This window comes from Melanerpes formicivorus, unplaced genomic scaffold (genome assembly GCF_026170545.1).
Source record: "Melanerpes formicivorus ecotype bairdi unplaced genomic scaffold, bMelFor1.0.p_v2 SCAF_46, whole genome shotgun sequence".
In the NCBI taxonomy this organism is placed as follows: Eukaryota; Metazoa; Chordata; class Aves; order Piciformes; family Picidae; genus Melanerpes; species Melanerpes formicivorus.
The window spans coordinates 2,731,260-2,743,414 of record NW_027142398.1 but is presented as its reverse complement, the minus strand read 5'-3'; the positions used below and the strand labels follow the sequence as shown (position 1 = coordinate 2,743,414).

Here is a 12,155-nt window from a genome sequence, read left to right as displayed (position 1 = left end):
GGTGGAGGAGCGAATCTGACGTCACGGCGCTCGGCGTTCATTTGCATGCGGGGCCGGTGTGATTTGCATATGATTTGCATGTGGCGCGGCGGCCCGGAGCCATGTCGGCGGAGCCCCGGCACGGCGGCCCCCCGCGGGGTAGGGCCGGGGCGCTGCGCGGCGGCGATAAGCAGTGCTGTGAGTAACCTCGGCCTGGGAGGAGCGAGAGGGGGGTTGGAGGGTGTTTGCGGGTGTTTGCTATATTTAAGGGAAAAAACAAAATAGCGGTTTAGCGGGGGGCGTGCTGCTTGTGCCGCTTAAAATAGCACGGTTCCTCGTGTTAAACGCGTTTCCATCCTGCGCGGGGCCGCCCTTCTGGTGTCCCCTCTTCTTCGTGTCCGCCTCTGTGCCCTTGATGACCGGGACCGACCCCGGCGAGCCCTTCCCGCCGCTTTCCCCGGCTGCCCGGCGGCGCGCATCCCCCACCCGTCTCACGTTTCTAACCCCTGGGTGCCGTGGTTAGCCCCAAACGGGGCTTTTCCTGCCCCCCAAACCCGCCTCTCCCCGCCTGGTCCCCGGGTCGCTTTGGCAGCTGGCGGACAGAACGTGACCGTTTTGTTAAAAGCATCTTTCCGGTGCCCTTGGCAGCTCCGGCCCGGGCGGTAAATATTGCCCGGGCTGAAAGCTGAGTGCCAGCCCCATTAGGCACAGCGGGGCTGATCCGCACCATTGACCAGCGCCCGGGAGACCGCGGAGCGCACGGCCACCGGCTGATCGTTGCGAGGACACGGGAGCGAGCCCAGCAGCCTGGAATCGACGGCTGGCATGGGTGGAAAGAGACCTTTAAACTCTTCCTTCTGCCGTCGGCAGGGACGTTGCACCCAGGCCAGGCTGCTCAGAGCACCAAACAACCTGACCTGCAGTGATTCCGGGGATGGGGCATCTCCCACCAACCTGGGCAGCACGGGGCAGGGTCTTCACGACCCTCGGCATCCAACACTGCTGCCTTCAATCTAGAATCGTAGAAACACTTTGGTTGGAAGAAGATCTCTAAGATCATAAACCCAAACCATCCAACCCAGCACCACCATGGCCATACATTGCTTGAACACTCCAGGGACAGTGACCCTGCCACCTCCCTGGGCAGCCTCTTCCAGTGCCTGACCACCCCTTGCTGAAAAGAAATTGTTCTTTATATCCAGTCCAAGCCTCCCCTGTTGCAACTTGAGGACATTTTCTCTCTTTCTTAATACTGGGAAGAAGAGGCCAACCCCCACCTCACTCCAATCTCCTTTTAGGGAGTCGTAGAGAGCCAGAAAGTTTCTCCTTAGCCTCCTTTCTTCCAGGCTAACCAATTCCAGTTAGTCTCAATCTCCCTCTTTTAGCTTAACACCATCACCCTTTGCCTTGTCACAGCAGGCCCTGCTATAAAGTCTGTCCCCATCTTTCTTAGAGACCCCCCCCTTTAAGTCCTGAAATTAAGCTCTGCCTGGAGACCTCTATGGGATGCACGGAGTCCGTCTGTCCTGTTCAGGAACACGGAGCAGGGCTTTGACCTGGGGCTCACCTCTTTGCTCCCAGCTGCTCTTTGATGCTCCTGGGGTGGTATTAATGTGTTTATTCCTTTGTTTTGCAGCATGGGCCTCCTACATGACCAACTCCCCGACTATGATTGTCATGATCGGCCTGCCTGCCCGGGGCAAGACCTACGTGTCCAAGAAGCTCACCCGCTACCTCAACTGGATTGGGGTGCCCACCAAAGGTGGGGGGGGTGGGGTGTGTGTGAGGGCACCAGCTGGCCCCAGGGTGTGCTGGAAGGGCGCTGAGACGTGGCTGTGAGATGCCATCAGCCTCACGTTGCTCCTCTTTTGTGTGTGTGAAGTGTTTAATTTAGGAGTGTATCGCCGGGAAGCCGTCAAGTCTTACAAGTCCTACGAGTTCTTCAGGCACGACAACAAAGAGGCCATGGAAATCCGCAAGTGAGTCGAGGGCAGGGGGTGCTGAGGTGAGCCAGGGTGGTCTGCTTAGGCTCAGGTCTTGGCAGCTTCTCTTGAGGAGCACAAAAGACCGTTTGAGGAGCACAAAAGAAGGTTTAAGCCCCATGAAACCAGGGGAGGATGAGGTGATAAGGGAGCCCCGCAGGGATCCTGCCCGAGGGGCTGTGCCTGGGAGCTCAGCTAACTTCAGGGTGATGGAGTGCAGGGGCTGTGAGTACCCAGTGGTAGATCCAGCTTGTAGATCCACACAGAATCCCAGCATGGTGAGTTTGGAAGGGGCCTCTGGAGATAGTTTCATAGTTTCATTCTGGGTTGGAAGGGTCCACACGGATCATCTAGTTCCAACCCCACTGCCATGGGCAGGGACACCCTACACTAGATCAGCCTGGCCAGAGCCTCATCCAGCCTGCTCTTAAACACCCAGCTTGATCCTCCAGGCCAACCTCCCTGCTGGAGCAGGGGCACCCGCAGCAGCTTGCCCAGCATCACAATGGTCAGGTGGCTTTGGAAGCTCTCCAGAGAAGGAGACTCCACAACCTCTGTGGGCAGCCTGCTCCAGGGCATCCTCACAGCAAAGAGTTTTCTCTGTAAGGTCGAGGGAAAACCTCCTGGGTTCCAGTTTGTGCCCATTGCCTCTTGTCCTGTCTCTGGGCACCACTGAGCAAAGCCCAGCCCCATCCTCATTACCTCCACCCTGGTTTTATGTATCGATCAGATCCCCTCTCAGGCTCAGCAGCCCCAGGTCTCTCAGCCTTTCCTCCTCAGAGATCCTCCAGGCCCCTCAGCAACTTCATAGCCCTTTCTGGACTCCCTCTAGTAGTTCCCTGTCTCTGACTTGGGAAGCCTGACCTGGATACAGTACTCCAGAAGTGGGGAAGGGTGCAGATGCCTTACAATCTGTGCTGAGCTTCTTGGAAGGATGCAGGGGTGGGTGCTCTGTGAGCAGAGAGAGAAGGTGTTTAAACCCCTCTGTGGTGGTGGTTCACAAGCCTTGCTGTCTGAACACATCCCCCCCTGACAACACCCTTTTGTCTCCTGCAGGCAGTGTGCCTTGGTGGCTCTACAAGATGTGAAGGCTTATCTCCTGGAGGAGTGTGGGCAAATAGCTGTAAGGCTTTCCCTGGACTTTTCAACCTGGGTTTACACCTGGATAGTTCCAAGCTGCCTGGAGTGTTTGGGAGGGGGGGTTGGTGGTGGGGAACAGCCTGATTGTAATCCCAGTCCCTCCCTCCTCTCATGGCTGCTCATTAATTCTCTGGCAGGTGTTTGATGCGACCAACACGACTCGGGAGAGGAGGGACCTGATCTTGAGCTTTGCTAAAGAAAATGCTTTCAAGGTAGTGCTCCTGGGGGGTGTCCCTGCCCATGGCAGGGGGGTTGGAACTAGATGATCCTTGTGGTCCTTTCCAACGTTGACTGATACTATGACACTATGATACTTAGGAGCTGTGGCACCTCAAGGGTGACATCCACACCTTGAGTCCTGTGTCCAGTTCTGGGCCCCTCAGTTTAAGAAGGACATTGAGAGACTTGAAGGTGTCCAGAGAAGGGCAACAAATCTGGGGAGGGGTCTGGAGCACAGCCCTGTGAGGAGAGGCTGAGGGGGCTGGGGTTGCTTAGCCTGGAGAAGAGGAGGCTCAGGGGAGACCTTCTTGCTCTCTGCAACTCCCTGCAGGGAGGTTGTAGCCAGGAGGGGGTTGGTCTCTTCTCCCAGGCACCCAGCACCAGAACAAGAGAACACAGCCTCAAGCTGTGCCAGGGGAGGTTTAGGCTGGAGGTGAGGAGAAAGCTCTTCCCAGAGAGAGTTGTTAGGCACTGGAATGTGCTGCCCAGGGAGGTGGTGGAGTCCCCATCCCTGGAGGTGTTCAAGAGGGGATTGGATGTGGCACTTGGTGCTATGGTTTAGCCATGAGGTCTGTGGTGCCAGGTTGGACTTGGTGAGCTTTGAGCTCTCTTCCAAGCTTGTTGATTCTGTGATCCCAAGAGGGGCATCACCCCTCTGTGGGGGCAGGAGCTCTTGGCTTGAAGTTCCTGACCCTGCTCTGCTTCTTGCCAGGTGTTCTTCGTGGAGTCCGTCTGCGACGATCCGGAAGTCATCGCTGCCAACATCCTGGTGCGTGCCAACCTTGGCCAGGCTCAGCTGCTCCCTGCCAGCTCCAGGGGCTTGCTGCAAGGTCATCAGCAGCAGTAACAGCAGCAGCAGCTTGCAGTGCCTTGCTCTTGGGTTTCCCCTTGGGGAGGAGCAGCAGGGAGTCTGTCAGTGGGGCTCTGTCAGCTGGAGGCGCAGGTAGTTCGGTCAGACGGTGGTGGAAAGGAAAGGAAAGGAAGCTGAGGAATGTGTGACCTTGAAGCCTGGCTCCTCGTGGAGGAAAAGGCAGGCATGGCTCAGGGTGAGCCAGCTGTGCCTGTCACAGGGCCAAGCACTTCAGAGCCGCCCTTTGTTTCCTCTCCAGGAGCAGATTTTTTTCCACAGGGCAGCTTTACAGAGTGTCTTATTGCTTTGGGAAGGGAAGAATAACCTCTTTCAGTCTTTGCTTTTTGTCCCTGAGTGGAGTTTGCTTAACTCTCACAAAGCAACATTGTCTGTTGGAGCAGGAGGTGAAGGTTTCCAGCCCTGACTACCCAGAGAGAAACAGGGAGAATGTGATGGATGATTTCCTGAAGAGGATAGAGTGCTACAAGGTCACTTACCAGCCTCTTGATCCTGATGTTTATGACAAGTAAGCAAAGCCCTGGGTTGCACATTGCCTGTGCTGCTTTGTGGCTGCTGTTCTGTGGCTCAGCATGCTGTAAAGAGCCTCTGCTCTCCCTCAGTTGCTTGGGGGAAGGTGGTGTCCTTGGATCCCAAGGGATTTGAAAGGCTTTTTCTGTGGTGTACTGCAGTGGAATGAATGAAGATGATCAAAGGGCTGGAGGAGCACCTCTCCTGCAAACACAGGGCTGAAAGAACTGGGGCTGTGCAGTCTGGAGAGGAGAGGGCTCCAGGGAGATCTTGGAGCAGCATTTCAGTGTCTGAAGGGGATCTACAGGAAGGCTGGGGGGAGGGACTGGTTAGAAGGGGCTGTGGTGACAGGATGAGGGGCAAGGGTTTGAAACTGGAGCAGGAGAAAGTGGGGACAGGATGAGTAGCAAGGGTTTGAAACTGGAGCAGGAGAAAGTGGGGACAGCACTGCAGCAGGAGAGAGTGTGGGGACAGGATGAGGAGCAAGGGTTTGAAACTGGAGCAGGAGAAAGTGGGGACAGCACTGCAGCAGGAGAGAGTGTGGGGACAGGATGAGGAGCAAGGGTTTGAAACTGCAGCAGGAGAGAGTTAGGCTGGACATCAGGAGGAAGCTCTGCACAACTGGGGTGGTGAAACACTGGACCAGGTTGCCCAGGGATGTGGTTGAGGCCCTGGAGACCTTCAGGACCAGACTTGCTGTGGCCCTGTGCAGCCTGCTCTAGTCAGAGGTGTCCCTGCCGACACGATGACCTTTGAGGTTTCCCTTCCAACCTGATGCCAGCTGTGAATCTGTAATGCAGCAGCTCCTCCTTCAAACCCAGGCTGAGGTCTTCCCTTCAGCCTTGCTGGAGCACCCCAGTAGCAGAGCTGCTGCCTGTGCTGGAGGCTGGGGAGCCAGCCGCCGCCCGCAGCTGCTTCCCTTTTACCAACCAGCCTCTTGTGGCTCTTTCTCTGTTGACTCCAGAGATCTTTCCTTCATCAAAGTGATCAATGTGGGACAGAGGTTCCTGGTCAACAGAGTCCAGGATTACATCCAGAGTAAAATTGTCTATTACCTGATGAACATCCACGTCCAGCCACGAACCATCTACCTCTGCCGGCACGGCGAGAGCGACTACAACCTCCTTGGCAAGATTGGGGGAGACTCTGGCCTGTCCCCCCGTGGGAAGCAGGTATGTGCTTGGCAGCACCAGCCTGGCTTGCTGGCATGGGAGCTGCTCAAGGGCAGCAAAGCTGGGGAGGGGTTTCAACAAGTCCCAGTGCCAGGAGCTGCACTTTGGCCACACCAACCCCAGGCAGTGCTACAGGCTGGGGGCAGAGTGGCTGAGAGCAGCCAGGCAGAGACAGACCTGGGGGTAGTGGTTGGCAGCAGCTGAACATGAGCCTGCAGTGTGCCCAGGTGGCCAAGAAGGCCAAGGGCATCCTGGCCTGCATCAGGAACAGTGTGGCCAGCAGGAGCAGGGAGGTCATCCTGCCCTGTGCTCAGCACTGCTCTGGCCACACCTTGAGTCCTGTGTCCAGTTCTGGGCTCCTCAGTTTAAGGACATTGAGAGACTTGAATGTGTCCAGAGAAGAGCAACAAAGCTGGGGAGAGGTCTGGAGCACAGCCCTGGGAGGAGAGGCTGAGGGAGCTGGGGTTGCTTAGCCTGGAGAAGAGGAGGCTCAGGGGAGACCTTCTTTACAATTAATGAACAGCACAAGGACCCCTCCTGGTCAAAGATCAGGGGAAGCTAATGGCTTCTCCCTCCCTGCCCTTCCCTCCTCACACCCCTGTACATAAAAGGGACAAGAGGAAGAAGCAGAGATGTTAGACTTAGCCAAAGCAATGCAGCCAAGGTCAAGCAGAAGCAAATTAATCTCTCCCAGAGCCCAGAAGAGGGAGAAATTATTTACCAGACTCACTCCTATGGTAGAGCACTTCCCAGTGGGATTGTTTAGAGCTGCCATTGTTGTCCTTTTTCCACCCAGCAGTGATTTATTTACATTCCACCACTTTCTGCTCAAGATCTGTGGGAAAACTTTAAAGGCATAGCCTAAAACCACCACACTTGGTGTGCCCAGAGGGGGAAACACCTGGGCCCTCTGCATCCCTGCTCCTGCCAGGGGGCTGGCAGCTGGACCCTGCTGTGACAGCCACAGCCCTTGAAGTGATGCTTTTAGAGGTGGCAGCAGCTCCCTGCTCCCTCCAGGCCTCCCCTGGCCTTGTTTGGGTGGCTGCTGTATTTTTGTTGGGCTGTTTTGTTCCCTCCCCAGTTTGCTCAGGCACTGAAGAAGTTCATTGAGGAGCAGGAAATTGTTGATCTGAAGGTGTGGACCAGCCAGCTGAAGAGGACAATCCAGACAGCTGAGTCCTTGGGGGTGACATATGAGCAGTGGAAGATTCTCAATGAGATTGATGCTGTGAGTGGAAATGCTGCTTGGCTTTAACCATTGCTGTCCACCTAGAGAAGCTAAAGGCTTCCAATGCATCCCTGTAGAATGGACTCTTTCCTGTTTCATTTCCTGGGCTCCCCTTGGAACCTCCCTTCCCAGGAGCTGCATCCATGTTGGGAGTCATAAAATTGCTAAGGTGGGCAAAGACCTCTAAGATTTGAAGTGTGTGTGGGGTAGATTCAGACTGGAGGTTAGGAAGAAACTCTTTCCAGTGAGGGTGGGGAGACACTGGCACAGGTTGCCCAGGGAGGCTGTGGCTGCCTCCTCCCTGGAGGTGTTCAAGGCCAGGCTGAATGAGGCCTTGAGCAAGCTGGGCTGGTGGGAGGTGTCCCTGCCCATGGCAGGGGCTTGGCACTGGATGATCCTTAAGGTCCCTTCCAACCCAAACCATTCTGTGATCATCAACCCACCACCACCATGGCCACTAAACCCTGCCCTAGAGTCCCACATCTGCACATGGGTTATGTCCATCTACTCCATCTTGAGGTTTAGGATGGTTTGCAACAGGGCTGCCAGTGTCTGGAGCTGCTTACTGGAGCTGCTTGGACCTTGCTGTGGACATAGCCAGCTGGTGTGGAGGAAGAAAATGACACAGGAGAGTCCCAGTCATTTGTCACATCATCTTGGGGGGACAGAAGTTGCTGCTCAGGCAAAAGAAAGTGCAGGGCTGATGGTGTGGAAATGAAGGCTTGCTTTCATCTCTGGCAAAGAGGGGCTTTGAAATGAAGCCAACAGCTCCTCAGTGGTCTCCAGTGCCAAGGCAAGAGCTGATGGGCACAAACTTGAACATGGGAAGTTCCATCTAAGCAGGAACTTCCTTAGTATAAGAGTGCTGGAAGCCTGGAGCAGGCTGCCCAGAGAGGTTGTGGAGTCTCCTTCTCTGGAGAGCTTTTAACTCCCCCTGGCCATTGTGATGCTGGGCAAGCTGCTGTGGGTGCTTCAGCAGGGGAGCTGGGCTGGATGGTCTCCAGGGGTCCCTTCCAAGCCCTGCCATTCTGTGATTCCTCCTCAAACCACCCTGCTGGCACAGATGCTGAGCATGTGGCTGTGTCACATCTGCTACCTACAATTGCCATCACACAAAGGGGTTGCAGATCTCAGCCTCTTGCTTGTTCTGGTCTCCTCCTTGCCCCTGTGGGGAAGCCAAGTGTGGTGTAACAAGGCCTTCTTCCCTCAGGGGGTCTGTGAAGAAATGACCTATGCAGAGATTGAAGCCAAGTACCCAGAGGAGTTTGCCTTGAGGGATCAGGAGAAATACCTTTATCGCTACCCTGGAGGTGAGGTGAGGACCCTTGGGGGGTAACAATAAGATGGAGCATGGATAAACCCTGGTGGAAGAGGGGAGATTAAGTCTGGAGATGGGGAAGAAATTCTTTCCAGTGGAGGGTGGGGGAGACACTGGCACAGGTTGCCCAGGGAGGCTGTGGATGCTCCCTCCCTGGAGGTGTCCAAGGCCAGGCTGGATGAGGCCTTGAGCAGCCTGGGCTGGTGGGAGGTGTCCCTGCCCATGGCAGGGGTTTGGCACTGGATGATCTCTATGGTCCCTTCCAACCCATTCTATGATCTATGACTTCCTTCATTGTGCTGTGTAGATGCTGCCTTGCATTCCATTCTTTGGGCCCCTTTGCCAAGTCCCTTGATGCTCCCCTCCCAGCACCAAGGGCTTCTGCACCCCATTTGTTTGTCCCTGTGGAAAACCATCCTGGAAAGAAACCTGAGTGTGGGAGGGGCATGGAGCCAGCTCTGCTTTTACTTCCCAGCCTCCTCCAGGTGTCTAACTGGTGTCTCCAGTGTCTAACTGAGTGGCTTGTTTGTTTTCCCTCTTGCAAGCACTAAGAGCCTCCAGCCACCTGAATCCTCCTCTGATCTGAGGCTTCCTGAGACCAAATTTCACCTTCTGCTGCTTGCTGCTTGTTTTTTTCCCCCCCTGCCTCTCTCTTATTTCCTGCCTCACCCCAGACTTCTGCAGGTGGATGTTTTGCAACTGCTGCTTTCCCTGCCTGGGAAGCTGCATTCATCACTGCCTCTGCTTTAATGAAGCCTTTTCTGTTTACAAAAGAAAACCCCTTGAGGGGATGGGGGGGGAGAGAAAAAAACTCCTCCAAACCAATACATTGCTCTTTTCCTTGTTTCCAGTCCTACCAGGACTTGGTCCAACGTTTGGAGCCAGTAATTATGGAGCTGGAAAGGCAAGGCAATGTCCTGGTGATCTCCCACCAGGCAGTTATGAGGTGCCTCTTGGCTTATTTTCTTGACAAGAATGCAGGTACAAAAAGGAGCTGCAGGATGCTGGGGGGGAGGGGGGTGGTGGGGAGGGCTGCTGCTGCTTCTCACTGCTTCCCTCACAGAGGTGGTGTTTGGGAGGGTGGCTTCTAAATGCCTGCTTGGATTTGGGTTGGTTTGTTCCCCCTCCTCCACCGTGGAAGTTAAGCCTTTAACTGTTGCATCCCCGTGGTGCTTGGAGCTGTGCAGGAAGCTCTCTGAGGGCCCTGCAGGTGCTGGGTCCTCTGCTCAGCTGTTGTTGCTGGAGCTGCTTGGCCATCCCTGACACTTGCATCATCTCTAGGGGATTGTTTAGTTCACTTTTTGGGGTTGGTGGTGGGGTGTTTTTAATGGAAAGGAAAATGGGTTTCTGATGGATCAGCAGCCTGGAAGGGTTGGCAGTGATGCTGCAGGTGAAGAGGCCTGGTGAGGAGCAGCTGAGGGAAGCTCTCCCTCTGGTGCTTTCCCACCTGTGTGCTGCTGGAGGGGTTTCTCTTGCTTGGCCCTGGGTTGGCAATCACTGAATCAGAGACTGGTTTGGGGGGGAAGGGACCTTTAAAGCCCACCCAGTCCAACCCCCTGCAGTCAGCAGAGACATCTGCAGCCAGAGCAGGTTGCTCAGAGCCCCAAACGAGCTGGAATGGTTCCAGGGATGGGGCATCTCCCACCGCCCTTGGCAACCTGGGACAGGCTCTCAGCACCCTCATGCTAGAAGAATTCCTCCCTTGAACTGATCTGAGTCTCCCTCTTTAAGTTCAAACCATCACTCCTTGTCCTGTCCCAACAGGCCCTGCTCAAGAGTCTGTCCCCAGCTTGCTTACAGGCTCCCTTTAAGTACTTGCAAGGTTGCTCCAAGGTCTTTTCTTTCTTTCCTTCCCCCTCTCTTCCCCCTGCTGCTCTCTTCCCTCTTTCTTTCCCCCCTCTCTTCCCTCTGCTGCTCTCTTGCCTCTTTCCTTCCCCCTGCTCCTCTCTTGCCCTCTTTCCTTCCCCCTGCTCCCCTCTTGCCCTCTTTCCTTCCCCCTGCTCCCCTCTTGCCCTCTTTCCTTCCCCCTGCTCCCCTCTTGCCCTCTTTCCTTCCCCCTGCTCCCCTCTTGCCCTCTTTCCTTCCCCCTGCTCCCCTCTTGCCCTCTTTCCTTCCCCCTGCTCCCCTCTTGCCCTCTTTCCTTCCCCCTGCTCCCCTCTTGCCCTCTTTCCTTCCCCCTGCTCCCCTCTTGCCCTCTTTCCTTCCCCCTGCTCCCCTCTTGCCCTCTTTCCTTCCCCCTGCTCCCCTCTTGCCCTCTTTCCTTCCCCCTGCTCCCCTCTTGCCCTCTTTCCTTCCCCCTGCTCCCCTCTTGCCCTCTTTCCTTCCCCCTGCTCCCCTCTTGCCCTCTTTCCTTCCCCCTGCTCCCCTCTTGCCCTCTTTCCTTCCCCCTGCTCCCCTCTTGCCCTCTTTCCTTCCCCCTTCCTTCTTTGTCTTTCTCCCTACAGAGTCTGTCCCAGCCACAGGCTCAGCCCTGTGCTGCAGTGCCGAGGAGAGGATGAGTGAGGGGTGGGAGGGAGGTGCTGCAGCACCACACAGGGGGGCCACAGAGTGCCTGCGCTCTTGGGGCCCAATATTTGCTGTCATGGGAAGCTGCTGCCCAGTGCCTGGGTGCCAGGGGCCAGGGGGGGCTGCTGGAGCTGCAATCCCCCTGCCCATAACTGCTGTTTCTGCCCTTAGATGAGCTGCCCTACCTGCGCTGTCCCCTCCACACCATCCTCAAGCTCACTCCTGTTGCATATGGTAAATCTTGCCCTGGGAGGGGGGGTTGCAGCTTTGGGGTTGGGGTTTTCCTCCCTCCCCCCTGCTTTGTGTGGGAGTCCCATGGGTAAAGATGGATCAATGGTGATGGGGAGGGGGGTGTGGGGGGGAAGTGTCTTACCTCCTGGCCTCTCTTGGTCATTTGGGGTTGTTTTTTTTCCCCTGCTGAGATTTTTCTCTCCTCTTTTCTCCTCTTGTGCCTCCAAATCTGGGGTTAGGCTTGGGCTTGCACCCAAGGTTAGGTTAGGGGTTTGCTTTGGGCTTGCATCCAGGTTTGGGCTGGAGCACAGACTGAAGGAGTTGGGGCTGTTCAGTCTGCAGAAGAGAAGGCTCTGAGGTGACCTCATTGTGGCCTTCCAGGATCTGAAGGGGGCTCCAGGAAGGCTGGGGAGGGACTGCTCAGGATCTCAGGGAGTGATAGGAGTAGGGGGAATGGAATGAAGCTGGAGGTGGGGAGATTGAGGCTGGATGTGAGGAGGAAGTTCTTCCCCAGGAGAGTGGTGCAGCCCTGGAATGGGTTGTGCAGGGAGGTGGTTGAGGCCCTGGACCAGGCTGGCTGAGGCTGTGGCCAGGCTGATCTAGTGTGGGGTGTCCCTGCCCATGGCAGGGGGGGTGGAACTAGATGATCCTTGTGGTCCCTTCCAACCCTGACTGATTTTATGATACTAATCAGTGAAAAGCTTTGGGGTGGGGGGGGTTGGGTTGGGTTTTTTCCCTATATTAGACCTAACAGAGTGAAGCTCAAAGCCTGAAAGCAGCTCACTGTTGATGAGCTGAGCTGCTCCTGGGGGGGGGGGGGGCTGCTTGCATTTCTGATGATCATTCTTATTTCCATCATTTAATGACCATTTCTTTAGGACCTGATTTAGCCACTCATTTGTCTGATGAGCTGCTTTATGTATCCCTTTTCATAGTTTCATTCAGGGTTGGAAGGGACCACAAGGATCATCTAGTTCCAACCCCCCCTGCCATGGGCAGGGAC

The 12,155-nt window shown here is 55.7% G+C and overlaps 1 protein-coding gene across 6 annotated transcripts in view; it reads left to right on the top strand.

Annotated features, from left to right (window-relative positions):
- The window catches only part of PFKFB2 (6-phosphofructo-2-kinase/fructose-2,6-biphosphatase 2), a 38,279-nt gene that overhangs the window by 9,545 nt on the left and 16,579 nt on the right, over window positions 1-12,155 (top strand). For 4 of the 6 annotated variants that reach the window (XM_068159620.1, XM_068159619.1, XM_068159617.1 and 1 more), the window contains exons 1-12: window positions 20-177; window positions 1,616-1,741; window positions 1,862-1,958; window positions 3,018-3,084; window positions 3,239-3,313; window positions 4,033-4,089; window positions 4,572-4,696; window positions 5,663-5,870; window positions 6,952-7,098; window positions 8,309-8,413; window positions 9,268-9,397; window positions 11,093-11,155. In XM_068159620.1, coding sequence (XP_068015721.1) covers window positions 102-177; window positions 1,616-1,741; window positions 1,862-1,958; window positions 3,018-3,084; window positions 3,239-3,313; window positions 4,033-4,089; window positions 4,572-4,696; window positions 5,663-5,870; window positions 6,952-7,098; window positions 8,309-8,413; window positions 9,268-9,397; window positions 11,093-11,155 — 1,276 coding nt within the window. In that variant the 5' untranslated portion in view covers window positions 20-101. Of the gene's footprint in view, window positions 1-19; window positions 178-1,615; window positions 1,742-1,861; window positions 1,959-3,017; window positions 3,085-3,238; window positions 3,314-4,032; window positions 4,090-4,571; window positions 4,697-5,662; window positions 5,871-6,951; window positions 7,099-8,308; window positions 8,414-9,267; window positions 9,398-11,092; window positions 11,156-12,155 lie in introns of those variants that run through there. The other 2 variants (XM_068159621.1, XM_068159622.1) reach the window with 2 other exon arrangements.